Source organism: Hyperoodon ampullatus, assembly GCF_949752795.1.
Source record: "Hyperoodon ampullatus genome assembly, chromosome: 15".
NCBI lineage: Eukaryota > Metazoa > Chordata > Mammalia > Artiodactyla > Ziphiidae > Hyperoodon > Hyperoodon ampullatus.
This window is the reverse complement of record NC_136928.1, coordinates 15,283,737-15,305,489: the sequence shown is the minus strand read 5'-3', so window position 1 is coordinate 15,305,489 and position 21,753 is coordinate 15,283,737. Positions and strand designations below refer to the sequence as shown.

Here is a 21,753-nt window from a genome sequence, read left to right as displayed (position 1 = left end):
TGGCTCTTCGGGGCCAGGCCAAGAGGAGGAGGCCTTGCAGGGCATGGGGGCCAGCTGCAGCCGAGCACGGGGGAGCAAGTCCGGAAAACAAATGCAAGGGCCTGGCTCCACTTCACCCGACCTGTGCTCCAACACCCCAGTTCTTCATGTGGGGACACCGAGGCAGCACACGCTTGGAGCCGGCTCTTCTCCTGAGCGGAACTGAGCCGGCCCTCGGGGCATCAGGTGATAAGGATTCCCAGCTGTGACTGTCTGGGCCCAGGGAGCAAGTGGAGGCAGCTGAGAAGGGGCAGAATGATAGAATCACCTGAAGAGACTGTAAAATGCACAGGCTGGGGCGGGATCAGCGTGGGTTAAACTCTCTCCAGGTGATGAAAACACGCCGCGAACACGGGCAGCACCTGACTCACGCCGGCCGTGAGGCTCGGGGAGCTGAGTGGCCAGCAGGCACGCGGCCCCTAAATCCCCACACTCACCTGCCGCAGCCCCTCACGCTGGTAAAGATGTCCCCAGGGCACAAGGGCGGGAAAGCCAGCCCCCAGGCCCACACGAGAAAAGCTGTATCAAATACTGGAATACCCGTGTGCGCTGCACCATCAGGCACTTCTCATGGACCCCTTCCGATGACCCAGCCCCTTTCCTGGTCCCCCCGCCCTCACCCCGGAAAGATGAGGGATCTCAGACGAGAGGGAAGCTGCGTTTATTCCAATGATTGGGGTCTCGCCACCTGAGGACTCTTGAGAGTCCGCCCTTCTGGGCCCAGAGGAAGGAGGTCCTTGCTGTAAGCAACGCCCCCTCAGCTCAGGGCCTCCCAGTAGATTCCAGCCCAGGACCACCTTGCCTGGGTCTCGGCCTCCTACCCCAGCCAGAGGGGCCAGGTGACCGGGCAGGGAATACTGGACCAGTGTGGGCCGGAGGCCTGAGCTGTCCCCGTTCTCACAGCCCAGCTGGTAGTGGGGGAGAGAAACTGAGCTGGGCTCAGCCAGACTGGAGGTCCTGGAAGGGAGCTGAGGACACAGGAGGAAAAGCTGGGGCATAGGGGCCGGCAGGCTGGAGCTCAGACACACACAGCCTCGGCCCCCTTTCCGCACGCGGCAGGGTCCACGGCCTTGCTTGCCAAGCTGTAGTAGTAGGTGCGCATGCGCTGCTCCACGGTCAGGAAGTCTGGACGGTCCTCCCACCTGTGAGGGGTCGGGGAGATCCAGACTGCTGACCACACCCCCAGAACCCAACTTCAGCTGGTGGGTGGACATGCATGGGGCTCAGAAAGCAGTGGGCCTGAGGGGGGCGGGTATCGGGTAATAGATGGGTCTCCTGTGTGAGAGGACTACAATTCCGGGGTTGCCGTATCACCTAGTTGAAGAGCTGACATCCAGGATGGAGGGGAACCATATACTGAGTGTTGACTGGCCAAGACTTAGGGAAGGGAGCTCCCTGAGTGTAGGGGTGACAGCTGTTGGCCACGGGGAGTTGGGATGTTGAACGTTGATGTACTGAGCATGTGTATTTGGCCAGGGTATTTGGGTGCTGGGTGCGGGCTCACACGGATGCAAGTATGCTGCCTGCGAAGGAGAGGAACACTGCCGTGTGGGGGATGGGTTCAGCTTGTGGAGAGTCAGGGTATTAATGGGATGCATGTGGAATATCCATGTATTGCGTTGATGCTAGCCTCTTTGGGTATTGGGGTGTTGGTGTATGGTTTCCTGATAGAGGTTGAGTTAATACATGGTGGAGAAGGGATGGGCTGATCATTTCTTATTTATTTATCATAAGTAGGGTGTGTATTTATTGGAGTGCTTGGGTGTTTTGGTGTCAGTGTGAATGGTGTTGGCCAGTGGAATAATGGATGCTGGGGCAGGAAAGGTATCAGGTATTGGAATGCCCGTGCATTGCAGGATTAGTGTAGGGTAATAGCTTGTTTGGGTGCAGGTTGCCTGTTGTGTGATGGGAAGGGGAGGTATTGTTGGTGTTAGGAGTTGGCGTGTTCAAGCACTGGGCTTCGAGCAGACAGAGGTGGGAGGGCATTGAGTATCTGGGTGCTTTGGTGTTGGCCTGAATGGGTAATTAGGTGTTGAATGTTGGCTGATGGGAAACAGGAATTATATAATGGAGTATTATCGCATGCCCTGAGTATTGGTATCATAGTTTGGGTAACAGTACTGACTTGTCTGAGTGTTGCAGGATCATTTGAGTATTGGCTTGTGGGAGACTGAGGTTTTAGATGCTGAAGCAGTGGGTGTCCACAGGTAGGGTGCTGGGGTGCTGGACCAGTGGAGCTTTGTAGGGTCAGTCTTTTGGAGAGTTGAGCATAGATGCAGGGGAAATAAAGGTACCGAGGGTTGGAAAGGCCATGAATTGGGTGAGTCTTTGGGTGGGATGAGTTAGTTGGACTACTGGGCACCAAGACCTCCTGCCCCAGGCCTGGGTGTCAGTTCAGCCCGGTACCCTCCTGCCCGCTGGCACTTACTTGTAGGTCCAGCAGTCGCTCATGAGTTTGTACATTTCGGGTGGACACTCTGGTGGGCACTCCATCCGCTTGCCCTGCTCGATGAAGGCCATGACCTCGGGGCCCTTCATCTTCTGCTCAAGCCAGAGCCAAGTACACATGTGAGTAACCAGGGCCTCCTCCCCCCTGGCCCGTCTTCCCACCCAGCTGTCCGCCCGCCTCTGCCCACACCTGCCTTGTAGGGCTTCTGGCCATAGGAGAAGGCTTCCCACATGGTGACCCCATAGCCCCAGACGTCACTGCGGCTGGAGAACTTGCGGAAGTTGATGCACTCAGGCGCGTACCACTTGAGTGGCCACTTCCCCGCCGAGCGAGCCTGGAGGGTGGGAGATGCTGCCGGGACAGGGCTCGGGGACCCTCCACACCACCGCCTCCTCCACCTGGGCACCCCAGGGCCGGGGGCTCACAGTGTAGTAGCTGTCGTCAGCACCCAGTGCCTTGGAGAGACCAAAGTCGCTGATCTTGGCGTAGTGCCGGTTGACCAGGAGGACGTTGCGGGCCGCCAGGTCACGGTGCACAAAGTTCTTCTCCTCCAGGTACTTCATCCCCATGGACACCTGGTGCAGCAGCTCTGCCACGTTTCTGACGGGGATCTCCTCCCTGGGGTGCAGGGGAAGGCAGGGGCAGCTGGGAGGGGACAGCCCAAGTCCCCAAGGGGGCAAAGCCCACTTCTCTGACCCAGCTGAGCCTCTGTTCAACAGGTGCTTATTGGGCACCTGCTGTGTGCCAGGCATGGGAGGGGGGACACAGCGTGAGCAAAACAGGCACAAACCTCTGCCCTCATCCAGGCTCGAGGCCTTAAATTTCATCCATATACTGGGATCCCCAGACTTAACACATTTACCTGCATCCTCTGTGTGCCCTCAGGGGGTCTCACAGGCATCTCAAAGATAATAAATAAAGACAAAGCCACGTTCCTGACTGTACAAACACACGCGCGCACGCAACACACACACACGCACACACACACGCTCCTCTCTCTCCATTTTTTCATTTACTCAGAAGCACTGGTCTTGCCCTCAGCTCCTCTTCCTCACACCCAGTATCCAATCCATCAGCAAACCCTGGCAGCCCTGACTTCAAAATCCCTCCAGAATCCCCCTACTTCTCTCCACGTCTGCTTCTGCCACCCTGACCCAGCCGTCATCATGGCCAGCCTGGACCAGAACAGCCACCTCTGCCCTCACCCGGCACGGTCTGTCCTTCCCACACTGGAGTCAGGTCCTGCTCCTCCTCGGCTCACAGCGTCCAGGGCTCCGACCTCACTCAGGGTGAATGTCCAAGTCCTCCCCACGGCCCACAAGGCCCTGCACCATCTGCCCCATCACCTCCCTGCCCACGTCGGCTCCCCCCTCCCCTGCACTCACTCTGCTTCAGCCTCGGGGCCCTACTCACAGTTCCTCTACCACACCAGGCGCCTCAGGACCTTTGCACCGGCTGTGCCCTCTGTCTGGACCACTCTTCCCCCAGAGCTGCACTTGGCTGCCTCAGCTTCTCACTTCTCACCTCCTACCCTGACACTCCCAACCCCCCTTTCCATAGTACTTACCTTCCAACATACTCTATACTTTACGGGATTATAATGATTATTTAAAGCCTCTCTTTCCCAACCAAAATACAGGGCAGAGAACTTTGTCTCTTTGTTCGCTGATAATCCCAAGCGCTGGTAATGGTCCCTGTCACAGAGAAATTGCCCAATAAACACCCATGGGATAACTGAGTACATGAGCTGGGACCCATGAAGGCACGCACTCCAGCAAGAGCTCAGGTTCAAGGTCATGTGCCTCTGCGAGTGTAAAATATCGTGTCATGAGGGTAAGAGTTTGAGGCACGAGGGAACACAAATGAAACCAATTTCTTTGGATTCGAAATGGGCCAATTTTTTCTCTATAGGGCCTGAGAGTAAATATTTCAGCCTTTGCAGGACACATATGGTCTCTGCCACACAGTCCTCTTTGTTTTTTTCATAGACCTTTAAAAATGTGAAACCAGGCTGTACGAAACAAGCCTGGCTGCAGTTTTCCAACCCTGCTTTACGTCAAAGACCATCAACCATCGGCAACTTCCCGTGCGTCATGAATTGGCCGAGAGAACAGAGGTGGCAGTTGTGACAGAGCTAATACTTACAAAGCTCCTATAAGCAACGCCAGGCACCGTTCTGAGCACTTTCTATTGATAGACATCAACTCATTTGACCCTCACAAGAGCCCCTGGACATAAATACTGTGCATCGCCGTGGTACAAATGAGGAAACTGAGGCACAGATGAATTAAGAAACCCACCTGGGGTCACACCAGTTAGTGGCAGAGCCGAAAGTCAAACCTGGGGTCAGATCTGTCATGGGCGTGAGTGTGGGCAGCAGCTGTAAGTGTGTCTATAAACGCGGGGAAATGAGTGTGGAACACACCCGTGGGTGGACAGGATCATTCCCCCCCACCCCCAGCCCCAAACACCTGGCCGGCCCAGAGGCTCACTTCTTCCCAAGCAGGAACTTGTGCAGCGGCCCGCCGCCCGCCATCTCCATCACCAGCATGAGGGCCTCGGCCTGGCAGACGCCGATGAGCCGCACGATGTAGGGGTTGTCCAGCTGGTGCATGATCTGCGCCTCCTGCATCATCTCGTCCTTGTCCGCCTTCTCCGTGCTCTGTTTCAACACCTTGATGGCCACGTCGATCTGCTTCCTGCCGTGACGCACGGAGGGACACGCGTGAGCTGGCACGGGCCTGACCTGGGCCCCTCACCTCCACCCGACCTGCCTCTCCTCTCCCTGGACTTGTGTAGTAGATGCTGCGGTTTGCCGCCCAGTCCTCCCTGCAGCTCACAGCTCACAGCCAAGACCCTCCCAGGAACTGCCCCCTCGCTGAGAAGAACCGGCTCAAAGTGTCACCCTGCCCAGGGGCAGCCTGTACCAAGTGACCAGCCTGTATCCAATGACCAGCCGATGGAGTGGACAAGGGGGACTCTGTTGCATCTGCAGCTCAGCCCAACTTCTCCCTGCCCCAGACCTGCCCCTCTCACTCCCTCTCGGGTGCTGCCCTGGGCTCCCCCAGGTAACCCCGCCTAGCAGGCAATTTCCAGTCCCAGCGTCTGTTTCCCAGGCAACCTGAAGTCACATCCTGGCTCCAACCCCCAAGGCCTTGGGAGGCAGCGCCCCCTCTGCCCCTCCCACAGTGGTTCCCCAGCCAAGGCTGGGCAGCCTACTTGCGCATGCGGTAGACGCCCTGGCGAACGGAGCCAAAGTTGCCGCAGCCAAGTTCTATGTCAGCCATGAGGAGGTTCTCGCGCTTCAGGAAGAGCTTCTTGTTTTTGAGCTCCTCGGGGTCGCTGTAGGGGCTCTCGTAAACGCTGGTGTCCATGGGCATCGATCGCGGCTTCTCTGAGGACGCTAGGCATGCTGGGCACACACACAGGCGTGTGCTCCCAAGTCAGGAGCGGGGAGAGGGATGGGGGCTGAGCAGGGCAGGGCAGCCTCAGTGCCCCCCAGGCACGTGTGCCGCAAGGCACATGGTGCACCATCCAGAGCATGCATGGGCACACGGGCACACGTGTGTGTTCATGTGCGTGTGTGCATTTGTGTGTGCTCCTGGTCCCATCTGTGGGTCAGCTGGGAAGCCATGTCCAAGAGGAGTCTAATGTGCACATGTAACCATGTGTGCACTGGCTAGAGTGTGCACACACATGTGCCCCTGTGTGTTCACACATAACACCCACATACACTCTCACCCATGTCTCGGTGTGTGATGGAGGTCCAAAGGCGTGTCTGCACAAGTAACCAATATAGTGCCAGCTGAAGCGTGCACACCTATGGGTGTGCGTGCACTGACACGTATGCACCCGTGTCACGCCTGCCCAGGTCTACATATGCACCACGCAGCCATGTGTACAAGGGCTCCAGATGAGCCTCTCTGTGCACAGGCAACCGTGTATGTTCTCTGCACACACGTGCACAGGCTTACATCCACACATGAAACACACGAGCATCTGCGACAGTGCATTTTAGGGACCTGGGCTCTGGAGCCTGCCTCCTTGGGTTCAAACCCCAGCTCCACCACTGCCTAGCTGCGGGACATGACAGTTCCCGGCCCTCCTTTCTCTTCTGTAAAATGAGAATAATTACCATGACCACCTCATGTGGCTTGTCGGGAGGATTCAGCAAAGCTCATACACCCAGTGAGCTTGGAGCACGACTGGCAGATAGTAGGTGCTTAACAGATGTGTGTCTGTACCCGGGGTGGCCCAGGCACGGCCAGGTCTACTCCCCTGCATGTCAGCATGCCCCCAGGCACATACTCACAGGCGGGCATGATGCATGTGCCCACATGGACACCTGCAGGCACAGTGCATGCACAGGGCAACCAGGCCCACCGCCACAGGTCAGGCCTGGCACACGTCCCTCCCCTGACACACCCCAGGGCCCAGCCAGGACCCTGCTCTTGGTCTGACATGAACCCCTACATACCTCCATCTCTGCCGACTCACCTGGTTCGGGGGTGTATCCATCTGAGTTGAGCGTGTCGATCCGTCTCTGAGGCTAAAGGTTATGGGGTCAGCAAGGGTCAGCAGGGCCAGAGCTGGGGGCACCCAGCCCCTCTCATGAGACCCACATCCTCTGAGGACTCCCAGAGATGGTGCTGGGGGTACCCTCTTCTGGTCCACGGCAGCCCCACTCTCCCCCCATCTCCTGCCCAGAGCCCCACCCTGGGAACAGGACCCATTGCCCACCCAGCTCCATCCCCAAGGCCCCAAGTCTACAGTGCTGCTGACTCACCTGGGTGAACGTGGATGGGTGGGCGGGGAGTGTGGGAGCAGCGGCCTCTGGGGGAGCAGAAGGGACAGTGAGGGGGTGGGGGCCGGGGTCTCCCGCTCACCCCTGCCCCCTGCTGCCCCGCTCACCTGAGCTGGCGCTGTTGTTGGGACAGGCCTCCTTTAGGCAGTAGATGAGCCCGTCAGCCTTCAGCTTCAGGTACTCCACCAGCTGCAGGGAGGAGCGTCAGGGCCGGGGCTCCCCTCCTCCCCAGGAGCCTGGGCACCCCGCCGCAGCCTCTCCCCACAACAGGGTGTGTGGGCGGCCTACCTGCCAGAGCGTGTCAAACTTGGTCCCCTCGGGAATGCAGTATTTGCCCGCCTTGTCCTGGCTGATGAGGTAGTGGTACACAGTCTTCCCATAGATCAGAGACAGCGCATAGGTGCCTTGCTCCTTCCGGGGTCTCAGCCTGGTGGGGGAAGGAGGGGGTGTCACCCCTACAACCACATGGGCCCCCTCCCCCGTGGTGCCCTCCTACTTAGGCCCCAGTTCCCACACACACGCCCTATGGGCTCTGCACCCCAGAGCCTCATGGAGAAGTGGCAGGGGCTGCGGGAGCTGAGGTCAGGCCCCACTCAACCTCAAGACCTACTGGTAACAGGCCGTGCTTGGGGCTGGCGGAGGGGGCGCTGGGGTGAGCAGAGAGGAGAATGGCCATGTTCACAGTCGTCCAAGGGCAGGCATGTGGCCATCCACAGGGGAATACTGGGCCACCCACGGTGGACATTCAGCCCTGCATGGCCTGATACTCAGCTACCCACAGCTGCACACTTGGCCATTCAGGGGGGAACACCTGGCCGTACACTGGGGGATACCTGGTCCTCCATGGCTGAATACCAGGCCACCCATGGCTGGACACTTTTCCACAGGTGTGGGGCGGGGAGACACTTGGCGATTCATGGAGGGATATTTTTTCATCTATGGTGGGCACAGAGCCACTCACGGGGGACACACAGACTTAAGACCATTCTCTTGGGGAGACAAAGCTGTTTCTATACGTAGAGTAACAAAGGTAAGTGCAAGTCCATGGCTAGATCACAGGGCACCTTCGTACACATCAGAACAAGTCACCTTGCCATCACAAGAGACCCACCAGTTATCATAACAGATGACCTTTAACAGAATGAAACCCTTGATTGTCCTCTTCTGGAAATTTGCCAAAACAAATAAATCTTCCATGTCTATCAATCAGAATTAAGCCCCTAAAAGATGGTGCCTTCATGCAGTAAGAACCTGTCCAACCACACACACACATGCACACACACACATACACACACACAGACACACACAGACCAATTTAGGGCCACCTGCACCCTCCCATCCCATTGTAAAACTAGTCAGCATCTCCCACAAAATAGTTTTGTCTTGAGTTCCCGGCACAAGTTTCTATTCCAGGGTTAAGTGTAGATTTTTAATGGAGGAGGGAGGGGCAGCTGTTTCTGAAGGTGGTCTCAGGCTCTGTGGACACTGTAGACAACAGACCAATAATCTAGGGGATTGAACTAAGTTACACAAGAGCTGGCTGGGCACGCACAGCAGGAAATAGCCATGGGATGACCCACAGGTGGGCACCATCAGAGTGTAAACTCTCAGGGCTTGGGCCCTGCCCATGGATATTAATTCACTGGACAAATATTTACTAAGTGTTGACCATATGCCGGGCACTATTCTAAGGGCAGGAGTACAGTGGTGAACAAGACAGACATGAGCCCACCTTGCAACCCTTCCTTAGGCCAAAGAGACAGAGAAATGTCCCTTAAATCTCCATGGCAAAACATGAGTGAGGGATGGAGGGGTGGCTGTGAATATCCCATCCATTGCCAGACAGCAAGTTCCCCAAAGAACAATGCAGTGAAGGCTGACATAGTGACCAGGGCAGCCTACCTGGACACATGGAGAGATAGGAAACAGGGTGGGGAGCAACGGGGGAGCACCAAAGGCAAGGAAGAGAATCCCACAACAAACTAAGAAATGCAAATGTCCCACAGAAAGGAAGGAGCTTCCATAACTAGACTGGTGGGCTGGCCTGGAGGTGATTGTCTCTAACTACTAGTTCTCTTCTTTTGAGAAGTGAAAATACTTCGTAAGGTCAAAACCTTAAGTTTTGAACTGACAACAAAAACTCAGTGCCCAGAGGGCAGACAGCAGAAGCAAGAAGAACTACAGTTCTGCATCCTGTGGAAAGAAAACCACATTTACAGAAAGATAGGGGAAATGAAAAGGCAGAGGACTTTGTACCAGATGAAGGAACAAGACAAAACACCAAAAACCAACTAAATGAAGTGGAGATAGGCAACCTTTCCGAAAAAGAATTCAGAATAATGATAGTGAAGATGATCCAGAACCTCAGAAAAAGAATGGAGGCAGGGCTCCCCTGTTGGCGCAGTGGTTGAGAGTCCGCCTGCCAATGCAGGGGACGTGGGTTCATGCCCTGGTCCTGGAGGATTCCACATGCCGTGGAGCGGCTGGGCCCGTGAGCCATGGCCACTGAGCCAGCACGTCCAAAGGCTGTGCTCCACAATGGGAGAGGCCACGGCAGTAAGAGGCCCGTGTACTGCCAAAAAAAAAAAAAAAAAAAAAGAATGGAGGCAAAGATCGAGAAGATGCAAGAAATGTTTAACAAAGACCTAGAAGAATTAAAGAACAATCAAACAGAGATGAACAATACAATAACTGAAAAGAAAACTATACTAGAAGGAGTCAATAGCAGAATAACTGAGGCAGAAGAATGGATAAGTGACCTGGAAGGCAGAATGGTGGAATTCACTGCCATGGAACAGAATAAAGAAAAAAGAATAAAAAGAAATAAAGATAGCCTAAGAGACCTCTGGGACAACATTAAATGCAACAACATTTGCATTATAGGGGTCCCAGAAGGAGAAGAGAGAGAGAAAGAACCCGAGAAAATATTTGAAGAGATTATAGTCAAAAACTTTCCTAACATGGGAAACGAAATAGCCACCCAAGTCCAGGAAGTGCAGAGAGTCCCAGGCAGGATAAACCCAAGGAGAAACATAATGAGACAGATAGCAATCAAACTGACAAAAATTAAAGACAAAGAAAAATTATTGAAAGCAACAAGGGAAAAATGACAAATAACATACAAGGGAACTCCCATAAGGTTAACAGCTCATTTCTCAGCAGAAACTCTACAAGCCAGAAGAGGGTGGCACAATACTTTTAAAGTGATGAAAGGCAAGAACCTACAACCAAGATTACTCTAACTGGCAAGGATCTCGTTCACATTCGACGGAGAAATCAAAACCTTTACAGACAAGCAAAAACTAAGAGAATTGAGCACCACCAAACCAGCGCCACAACAAATGCTAAAGGAACTTCTCTAAGTGGGAAACACAAGAGAAGAAAAGGACCTACAAAAACAAACCCATAATAATTAAGGAAATGGTAACAGAAACATACATATCAATAATTACCTTATATGTGAATGGATTAAATGCTCCAACCAAAAGTCACAGGCTCACTGAATGGATACAAAAAACAAGACCCATATATATGCTGTCTACAAGTGACCCACTTCAAACCCAGGAACACATACAGACTGAAAGTGAGGGGATGGAAAAAGATATTCCATGCAAATGGAAATCAAAAGAAAGCTGGAGTACCAATACTCATATAGAAAAAATAACCCTTAAAATAAAGAATGCTATAAGAGACAAGGAAAGACACTACATAATGATCAAGGGATCAATCCAGGAAGAAGATATAACAATTATAAATATATATGCACCCAAATAGGAGCACCTCAATACATAAGGCAACTGTTAAGAGCTATGAAAGAGGAAATCGACAGTAACATAATAATAGTGGGGTATTTTAACACCTCACTTACATCAATGGACAGATCATCCAGACAGAAAATTAATAAGGAAACAAAAGCTTTAAATGACATAATAGACGAGATAGATTTAATTGATATTTATAGGACATTCCATCCAAAAACAGCAGATTACACTTTCTTCTCAAGTGCACACGGAACATTCTCCAGGATAGATCACATCTTGGGTCACAAACCAAGCCTCAGTAAATTTAAGAAAACTGAAATCACATCAAGCATCTTTTCTGACCACAACACGATGAGATTAGAAATCAACGACAGGGAAAAAAACGTAAAAAACACAAACACATAGAGGCTAAATAATACATTACTAAATAACCAAGAGATAACTCAAGATATCAAAGAGGAAATAAAAATATACCTAGACACAAATTACAATGAAAACACGATGATCCAAAACCTATGGGATGCAGCAAAAGCAATTCTAAGAGGGAAGTTTATTGCAATACAAGCCTATCTCAAGAAACAAGAACGATCTCAAATAAACAATCTAACCTTACACCTAAAGGAACTAGAGAAAGAAGAACAAACAAAACCCAAAGTTAGCAGAAGGAAAGAAATCATAAATATCAGAGCAGAAATAAGTGAAATAGAAACAAAGAAAACAATAGCAAAGATCAATAAAACTAAAAGATAGTTCTTTGAGAAGATAAACAAAATTGATAAACCTTTAGCCAGACTCATCAAGAAAAAGAGGGAGAGGACTCAAATCAATAAAATTAGAAATGAAAAAGGAGAAGTTACAACAGACACTGCAGAAATACAAAACATCCTAAGAGACTACTACAAGTAACTCTATGCCAATAAAATGGACAACCTGGAAGAAATGGACAAATGCTTAGAAAGGTGTAAACTTCCAAAACTGAAGCAGGAAGAAATAGAAAATATGAACAGACCAATCAAGTAATGAAATTCAAACTGTGATTAAAAATCTTCCAATAAAAAAAAATCCAAGACCAGATGGCTTCACAGGTGAATTCTATCAAACCTTTAGAGAAGAGCTAACCCCCATCCTTCTCAAACTCTTCCAAAAAATTGCAGAGGAAGAAACACTCCCAAATTCATTCTATGAAGGCACCATCACCTTGATACCAAAACCAGACAAAGTACTACAAAAAAAGAAAATTAAAGACCAATATCACTGATGAATACAGATACAAAAACCCTGAACAAAATACTAGCAAACAGAATGCAACAACACTTTAAAAGAATCATATACTGTGATCAAGTGGGATTTATCCCAGGGATACAAAGATTCTTCAATACATGCAAATCAATCAATGTAATACACCATATTAACAAATTGAAGAATAAAAACCATATGATCATCTCAATAGATGCAGAAAAAGCTTTTGACAAAATTCAACACCCATTTATGATAAAAACTCTCCAGAAAGTGGGCATAGAGGGAACCTATCTCAACATAATGAAGGCCATATATGACAAACCCACAGCAAACATCATTCTCAAAGGTGAAAAACTGAAAGCATTTCTGCTAAGATCAGGAACAGGTCAAGGATGTCCACTCTCACCGCTATTATTCAACATAGTTTTGGAAGTCCTAGCCACAGTAATCAGAGAAGAAAAAGAAATAAAAGGAATACAAATTGGAAAAGAAGAAGTAAAACTGTCACTGTTTGCAGATGACATGATACCATACATAGAGAATCCTAAAGATGCCACCAGGAAACTACTAGAGCTAAACAATGAATTTGGTAAGGTTGCAGGATACAAAATTAATGCACAGAAATCTCTTGCATTCCTATACACTAACAACGAAAGATCAGAAAGAGAATTTAAGGAAACAATCCCATTCACCATTGCAACAAAAAGAATAAAATACCTAGGAATAAACCTACCTAAGGAGGTAAAAGACCTGTACTCAGAAAGCTATAAGACACTGATGAAAGAAATCAAAGATGACACAAACAGATGGCGAGATATACCATGTTCTTGGATTGGAAGAATCAATATTGTGAAAATGACTATACTACCCAAAGCAATCTACAGATTCAATGCAATCCCTATCAAATTACCAGTGGCATTTTTTACAGAGCTAGAAGAAAAAATCTTAAAATCTGTATGGAGACACAAAAGACCCCGAATAGCCAAAGCAGCCTTGAGGGGAAAAAACAGAGCTGGAGGAATCAGACTCCCTGACTTCTGACTATACTACAAAGCTACAGTAATCAAGACAATATGGTACTGGCACAAAACCGGAAATATACATCAATGGAACAGGATAGAAAGCCCAGAGATAAAGCCACGCACCTATGGTCAACTAATCTATGACAAAGGAGGCAAGGATATACAATGGCAAAAAGACTGTCTCTTCAATAAGTGGTGCTGGGAAAACTGGTCAGCTACATGGAAAAGAATGAAATTAGAACACCCCCTAACACCATACACAAAAATAAACTCAAAATTGATTGGAGACCTAAATGTAAGACTGGACACCATAAAACTCTTAGAGGAAAACATAGGAAGAACACTCTTTGACATAAATCACAGCAAGATTTTTTTGATCCACCTCCTAGAGTAATAGAAATAAAAACGAAAATAAACAAATGGGACCTAATGAAACTTAAAAGCTTTTGCAAAGCAAAGGAAACTACAAACAAGACAAAAAGACAACCCTCAGAATGGGAGAAAATATTTTCAAACGAATCAATAGCAAAGGACTAATCTCCAAAATATATAAACAGCTCATGCGGCTCAATATTAAAAAAAAAACAACCTAATCACAAAATGGTCAGAAGACCTAAATAGACAGTTCTCCAAAGAAGACATACAGATGGCCAAGAAGCACATGAAAAGCTGCTCAACATCACTAATTATTAGAGAAATGCAAATCAAAACTACAATAAGGTAACACCTCACACCAGTTAGAATGGGCATCATCAGAAAAGCTACTAACAACAAATGCTGGAGAGGGTGTGGAGAAAAGGGAACCCTCTTGCACTGTTGGTGGGAATGTAAACTGATACAGCCACTATGGAGAACAGTATGGAGTTTCCTTAAAAAACTAAAAATAGAAATACCATATGACCCAGCAATCCCACTCCTGGGCATATACCCAGAGAAAACCATAATTCAAAAAGACACATGCACCCCAATACTCATTGCAGCACTATTTCTAATAGCCAAGTCATGGAAGCAACCTAAATGCCCATCGACAGACAAATGCATAAAGAAGATGTGGTACATATATACAGTGGAATATTACTCAGCCATAAAAAAGAACGAACTTGGGTCATTTATAGAGACGTGGATGGACCTAGAGACTGTCATACAGAGTGAAGTAAGTCAGAAAGAGAAAAACAAATATCATGTATTAACACATATATGTGGAACCTAGAAAAATCATACAGATGAACCGGTTTGCAGGGCAGAAATAGAGACACAGATGTAGAGGACAAACGTATGGACACCAAGGGGGGAAAGTGGGGGTGGGGGTGGGATGAATTGGGAGATTGGGATTGACATGTATACACTAATATGTGTAAAATAGATAACTAGTAAGAAGCTGCTGTATAAAAAATAAATAAATAAAATTCAAAAATTCAAAAAAACAAAAAATAAAAAAACTCAATGCTCAGCTGCTCACCAGCAAACGTGTGTGGAATATTGAAAAAAAACAGCACAATATTAGACCTTTCTTCCCATCAATAAGTGGAATCTAGTTCTGTATCTCCTGAATCAGGGATTGACCATGTGACTTGCTTTGGTCAATAAGACATTAGCAGGGCTTCCCTGGTGGCGCAGTGGTTGAGAGTTGGCCTGCCGATGCAGGGGACACAGGTTCGTTCCCCAGTCCGGGAGGATTCCCACACACCGCGGAGCGGCTGGGCCCGTGAGCCATGGCCACTGAGCCTGCACATCCGGAGCCCGTGCTCCGCAACGGGAGAGGCCACAACAGTGAGAGGCCCGCCTACCGCAAAAAAAAAAAAAAGACATTAGCAAACAGGACACAAGGAGAGGCTGGAAAAGTGGTTGACACTGGGGCTTGCCTGCCCTTTCTTGCTTCTCCTAGCAGCCCTGCAACGACCACACTAGCCTGCTGGAGAAGCCCTATGAAGGAGAACCAAGGCATCCCAGGCTGCCATTTGCCAGACATGTGAGTGAGGCCATCCCAGACCATCAAGACCCAGTCAATCCTTCAGCTGACTGTGGCCACACGAGTGAGCTCAAAAGAAACCAGCTGAATAACCACCCAGCTGAACTAAGCCCAAATAGCCAAACCATTGAATCAAGGGTGAATAAATGAATGTTATTTTAAGATACAACAGTTTAGGGTGGTTTGTTACACAGCAAAGGCTAACTGATACACTGTCTTTGGAAAGAGACATGTGAGTTCACAAAAGAGCAGCCACCAATCCCACGTAGGCAAAGACTACTATACTGGTGTGGTCACCATATATATTTCAATGTCACAAATCCTACTTTATTTACCAAAAAACCACCAGGTGGTGGCAGTTCTTCATCCTTGGAGTTCAAGCCTGAACTTAAACTAGAGGTACAGGCTAAGAAATCAACTTGTATCTCCACTTTTTTTTTTTTTTTTTTGGCTATGCCATGAGACTTGCGGGATCTTAATTCCCCAACCAGGGATCAAACCTGTGCCCCCTGCAATGGAAGCATGCAGTCCTAACCACTGGACTGCCAGGGAATTCCCTCCACTTTAAAAATAATATATAGAACCTGATAACAGTGAAAAAAATAAGAGCTACCATTTATTAAGATACTGGTTCTAAATTCTCCACATATTTGTCATTTAATCTTCACAGCATTCTCCACAAGATACCTACCTTGTCCTATTATTATCCACATTTTGCAGAGGAGGAAGCTGAGGCTCAAGAACACTACACCTCTTGCCTAAACTGCACAGTTGATTATGGGTAAAGCCAGGATGCAAATCCATTTCTGACTCTCCAATTAATTACTACATGGGACTGACACCCAGCCCAGCCACAGCAAGTTGCTTCTTCTCCGTGTGCCTCAGTTTCCTCACATGTAAAATGAAAAAACAGAACTAACCCAGACTTTAGGGCTCCAAAGATGAGGTTCAGGATCAACCATGATCTCATATAACTGTAGGCATAATCTTTGGGGTAAAAAGGTTTTGGGGATTGTGAGAAGGGTTCAGCTTCACCAAAATACCCAAAGGGGTCAGTGATCCATTAAGAAACAATTAACAATATGTTCTTGAAGGCCCTTTCCAGGGTTCAAGTGTCTTTTCAAGTTGAATCAACCAGTCCCACAGATGCTACAATTATGCAGAAAGGAAGCGAGCTTTGACAGCAAACAGCATTAGGTATAATTCCATCCATTCATCAGCAGCTCTGAGCAGTGGTCACTGGTAAGCATTCCAGGCCACGGTGGTGTGTCTTTCTATCACACCCGCACCCTTACCACAGAACTAGACAAGTCCTGGGCTTGTCCCAGGCATCATGATGCATCAGCGATGTTCCTTCACCCCTGCCCAATGAGAGGTTCTGCGCCTACAGCTTTGACCTTCAGCCCCTAACTACCCACAGACTGAGAAAGCAGTTATTGACAACAGGAACCACAAGAAAAATCTACTTCTGTCAGAAGCATGCCCTGCCTAATTTTCCAGGAGTCTGGTTCATGGTGGTGGCTTCTGGTCTCTTGACATTTTCCTGCATGAGCCACTGTCCCTCATATAATGTCACTGCTCCAACTGCTTCTGAACCCCAGCATCAGCCCCAGTCTCTACACTGTACCCAGATCCTAGCTCCCTCAGCCTCAGCCTTCTGTGGCCAATGCTGGTCCTACCCACCTCTGAGACTTCAAGCCACCTCGATATCCAAAGCACCTACAGCCGCTGGCCCTGCTTCTCCAGAGATTCCTCTTATCCCAACAGACTGGTTAACTCCAAGCCTGTTATAAACTCTGCTGTGTTAATGGAGAAAGTTTGCAAACTTTTCCTTTGGGCAGTGGAATTCTTTGTCAAGCAACATCTTCCATAGACACTTAAGATATGAAACACGTCAAAGCTGAGCTGGGGGGACTTCCCTGGTGGCGCAGTGATTAAGAATTCTCCTGCCAATGCAGGGGACATGGGTTTGAGCCCTGGTCCAGGAAGATCCCACATGCTGCAGAGCAACTAAGCCCATGCTCCACAACTACTGAGCCTGCGCTCTAGAGCCCGTACGCCACAACTACTGGAGCCCGCGTGCCACAACTACTGAAGCCCACGCACCTAGAGCCCATGCTCCACAACCAGAGAAGCCACCACAATGAGAAGCCCGTGCACCACAAGGAAGAGTAGCCCCTGCTCGCCACAACTAGAGAAGCCCACATGCAGCAATAAAGACCCAACACAGCCAAAAATTAATTAATTAATTAATTTAAAAAAAAAAAGCTGAGTTGGGATGGGGCTCAGAACACCCCCCTGCTCCACCCTCTACTCACTTCTTCCACCTCCTCCCCCCAGAATCTTTTGATACTGTTGGGGGCCTTAGGGAATCTGGGAGAAAGTTTTAAACCATTGGAATGGTGGAACCATTATCTCTATGAGTACGTGTGTTTGTGTGAGGTAGGAAGGAGAGATGGGGGAAGGGAGGGGTGGGGAGGAAAGAAAAACCAAGACAAAAGAGAGGCAAAGACTGTGAGGTGATGAAAGGCTGAATTGGGGACATGAGATGAAACCAGAGAAGGGAACCTAGATTGTAAAAAGAAAGAAAAATGAAATTACATGTTACAAAGGAGAAAGCAGCTACAAGGAGAAAGAATTGGTTGCACCAACAGGAAAGTTGGAGGACACTCCTTCGTTGTGTCCAGCTTGGGGAGAGCCCCTGGACACTCAGGTACCTGGGGTAACTTGTGCAAGAGCAAGTGAGATGTGAACATGGGGAGATGTGTGACCAATGGTTGAAAAGGTCTTGGTGAGCATCACGCTTGAGGTGGGGAGCGTGCAGCATCCTGATGAAGCAGGTAACAAACATCTGGACAAGTACCAGCCATCACTAGGTACTAGAAGGTGGAGCCCTCTAGAAGGACCAGATGCAGGCTCTGCCTTCAAGTTCATAGTCCAAAAGGAAAGATGCCCCAAATGCCCACGTTTGAGATGCCCATCACCCTCATTATGGCCTCCTTGTTCTAATCCTCTGATAGACTGTTTGCAAAACTGGCTGCCTCAATTCCTCTCCCTTGGGTAGCCCCTTCCCCACAGTGACTCTGGTCTGAGCCAAGTGGCTTGCTTTGGCCAAGAGGACATCAGTAACATTACACAAGCAGAGGCTTGAAAAGTGCTTGTGTATTGTAACTTGCCTTCTCTGACTGTCCTTGGGAACCCTGCAACCACCACCATGTGAACAAGTCCAGGCTAGCCTGCTCGATGATGACAGCACTGCAGCCTACTCATCCCTATCGCCCAGGTAACACTGAGCCAATAGCCAGAGCCAAGGTCATCCCAATCTATTCAGTCCCTGCCCAGCTGACCTAAACCAGAAGGACTACTCAGTTGACTCACAGAATCATGAGAAGTAATAAACTGTTGTTTTGAGTCAGTAAGTCTTGGGACAACTTGTTGCACAGCAAAAGCTAACTGATACAAATGCAAAGTTGAGTTTCCCTCTTAGAGAAAACAGACCTATCTTAATTTGTTCACAAGCCGTCCTTGCAGCTGAGTATTATCTGTAACATGCAATTACAGCCTAAATTTACAGCCTAAATCTGTTAGGCAGGGTGAAAAAAAAATTGTTTTATCAGCTGACAGTAGAGCCTTGTAGAGGGACCTGCATCTTGTGGGAGACCTGCAGGTAATCTGGTACACATGCTCAAACCTCACATGGGTGGGAGAAGTCAAGGGAAAGGGGTCAGTTCCTCCAAGTGGGATGGCCCCAGGAGAGGGAACAGCCCGGCGGGGAGGTGGGTGAGAGCAAGGATTCAGCCAGGCAGGATCTCAGGCCAAGAAGCAACCATGAGAAGGGAGACCCTTGAGAATTAACATCTCAAGGGGAGGATGCTAGACTTCCTGAGGTCACAGGAAAGAGACAGGCACCAAGTTTCTCCATATCTCAAGGCCTGAGTGGCCTCAGCTGACATCTGGATAACATCTGCTATACAACGAACCCATGTCCAGACCAGAAAGCAGCAGCCCCAGCAGGGGGCTTTAGACAGACCCTTTCATAATAACAAACTCACAAACAGCCACATGGTTCAGCTGTGGCTCACGCTCAGGCAGAGATACGCACATTCACCCACTTAGAATAACACTTAGTGCATTTTTACTATATGCCAGGTACTATACTATTGCTTTACACATATTAATTCCTGCGATCCCATAAGAGACCCTTGGGTAGGTACTACCACCATCCACAGTGCAGTTAGAGGGAGTTGCTTCAACGCTCTCCCAGCGCTCCTACCTCACTCAGGGTCAAAGCCAAAGTCACCTCCCTGCCTTCTCCCCCTCCCACTCCAGTCCTCACTTACTAAGCTCCAAGCACACTGGACTCCTTGCTGCTTCTGGAACGTGCCAAGAACCTCCTCCTGGTCTGTGTTCTTGCCAGGAACACCTTCTCCCAGAGAGCTCACAGCCCACTTCTCACCTCCTTCGGTTCTTTACGCAGAAGCCACCCGATCGGAGAGGCCTTTTCTGGCCACCTAAGCTCAACGTGGAGGCCCCCTCCCCAGCTCCACATACAGCACTTGCCACCGTCTGACATACTCTATGTTTTAGCGATTCATCCGTCCTCAACGCCCGGAACAGTGCATATGGTAACTGTTCAACAAATATTTGGTGAATGCAGAGAGGAAATCCAAGTAGGCAGCTCTGATACCTGCCCAGCGTTCCCAGCTGGTAAGTAGCAGAGGCTGGATTCCAACCCAAGCCGCCCAACTCTGAAGTCCTCACCACTGCTGCCCCTTTCGCATATCACGTCCCTGCGCACATTCAGAAAAGCACTACCCACTCACACTTGTGAGGGCAGGCACACCCCTCACCGCCCCACAGCCCCAGGTTCCAAGCCCCACATACAGGAACTTGCCGTCCGTCTGTGAGCCTGAGTAGAGTTTGCGTTCCGCCTCCTCGCGCGTCAGGCTGCTGTGGTACCAGGGCATCCGCTCGTGAGCCGTCGTGGCAATGAGCTTCTCCACCTGAGGGGCCTGGCTGATGATGGCCTGCTCCAGGGCCTCGCCCTAGGGAAGAACGGGAGAGTGGAGACTTGTGTCTCGCGGCCACAGGACACCTCTTCCGTCTCCTGGACCCTCCCAATTGCCTCTTCCACATGAGACACGCCACCCACCCAAGCGCACCTAGGGGGTGAGTCATTTAGGCTGTTAAGGAAAGCCACGCCCCCTCATCTCTATGGTCCCGCCCCGAGCCATCCAGGCCCCGCCCATCCAGGGCCACGGCCCAGGCCCCGCCTTCTAGCCGGCCCCAAGCTCATCTCCAGCTTGAAGATCTGACACTGGTAATCGCGCCCCGTGGTGCACTGCATGTTGTCGAAGACCACAACCCACCTCCCCTGCCGGCCAACCTACCCCAGAGCACCGCCCCCACCATCCTCTCAGGCCCCTCTCCCAGCCCAAGCCTCGCCTCCTCTGGACTCAGCGTGACCTCCACCTACCCCGACCTCCACCTTGCCATCTGCCTCGGACAAGCACCATAGCATCGCTCAGGCCCCTGCCTCCGAGGCCTCCTCCCAGGCCCGCCCCCAGTCAGGTCCCAACCCTCCAGCATCTAAAACGGGCTCAGCACAGCATAATACACTCTGGCGAAGACCACCACTCTCCCCCAGTTCCATTGCTCCCTCGGCCCCAAGAGCCCGCCCTTCCCGGCTCCGCCTTCCCAAGGCCCGCCCCTCCGGCCCCGCCCTCCCAAGACCCGCCCCTTCGGCCCCGCGCTCTCACCTCTAGTTTCCAAGTCTGGCGCACGTAGTCGCGCACCATGGCATCGCGTAGGCTGTCGAAGACCCCGGGCTGCGGCTCGAACCCCGACGGCCGGTTGCACGGCTTGCGCAGGTTGCAGGGCAGCCCGTCTGGGTCGCGCGAATAGAACTCGCAGAGCTCAGCGGGGCCGCAGTGCGCTTTTCCGCCCGCAATAGCGTAGGTGCCGTTGAGCTGGCGCTCGATGGGGAAGTGGTGGAAGCGCACGTCGTGCACGAGCGAGAGCACATAGCCGCCCAGAGAGCGCAGGCACTGGCGCAGCAGAAAGAGCCCGTCGGCCATGCCCGCCAGCTTCAGGTGCTCCTCGGCCTCGGCGCGCGAGATGCTGCCGTAGAAGAAGGGCAGGTGCGCCGCGGGGTCCGGCATCGCCGCCGCTGCCCTGAGCAGGGTGCGGGCCCCTGCGCCTCTTCAGACTCTGCGGGTTCAGAGCGGAATTGGGGGCACGTCAGGGCCTCGGTTTCCCTTCCTGAACCAGTCCATTGTACCCAGAGATAGTAGGAGAGAGCCCGCATTAAAGCGCATCCGTGCGGCACAGCTGAGTGCCAATCGTGCAGAGCCTGATGTGTGCCGGAGCCAACTTGGAAAGGAGGCCCAGGCTACGGGACTCAGACTGGGGAGTCCCAAACCAGCCTTTGACTTCTCAGACCTAGTACGGAGCGCCCCACTCGCCACCAC

General features: G+C 50.5%; 1 protein-coding gene across 4 annotated transcripts; it reads right to left on the bottom strand.

Annotated features, from left to right (window-relative positions):
• Positions 1 to 692: 692 nt before the first annotated feature.
• On the bottom strand, positions 693 to 21,444 carry ZAP70 (zeta chain of T cell receptor associated protein kinase 70; the record flags this gene model as incomplete). Of its 4 annotated transcripts, none has more annotated exons than XM_079720905.1 (12): positions 693 to 1,181; positions 2,468 to 2,580; positions 2,682 to 2,822; positions 2,914 to 3,106; positions 4,981 to 5,187; positions 5,708 to 5,900; positions 6,986 to 7,037; positions 7,275 to 7,321; positions 7,400 to 7,481; positions 7,581 to 7,719; positions 20,159 to 20,328; positions 21,043 to 21,444. In XM_079720905.1, the coding sequence occupies 12 exons, from the start codon at positions 21,442 to 21,444 to the stop codon at positions 1,058 to 1,060; spliced, it is 1,863 nt and encodes a 620-aa protein (XP_079577031.1). In that variant the 3' UTR covers positions 693 to 1,057. The 4 variants fall into 4 exon arrangements, with proteins under 4 accessions (XP_079577031.1, XP_079577030.1, XP_079577032.1 ...); XM_079720904.1 differs by having other exon boundaries at positions 5,708 to 5,891; positions 6,962 to 7,037; positions 20,168 to 20,328; XM_079720906.1 differs by having other exon boundaries at positions 20,168 to 20,328.
• Positions 21,445 to 21,753: the final 309 nt, after the last annotated feature.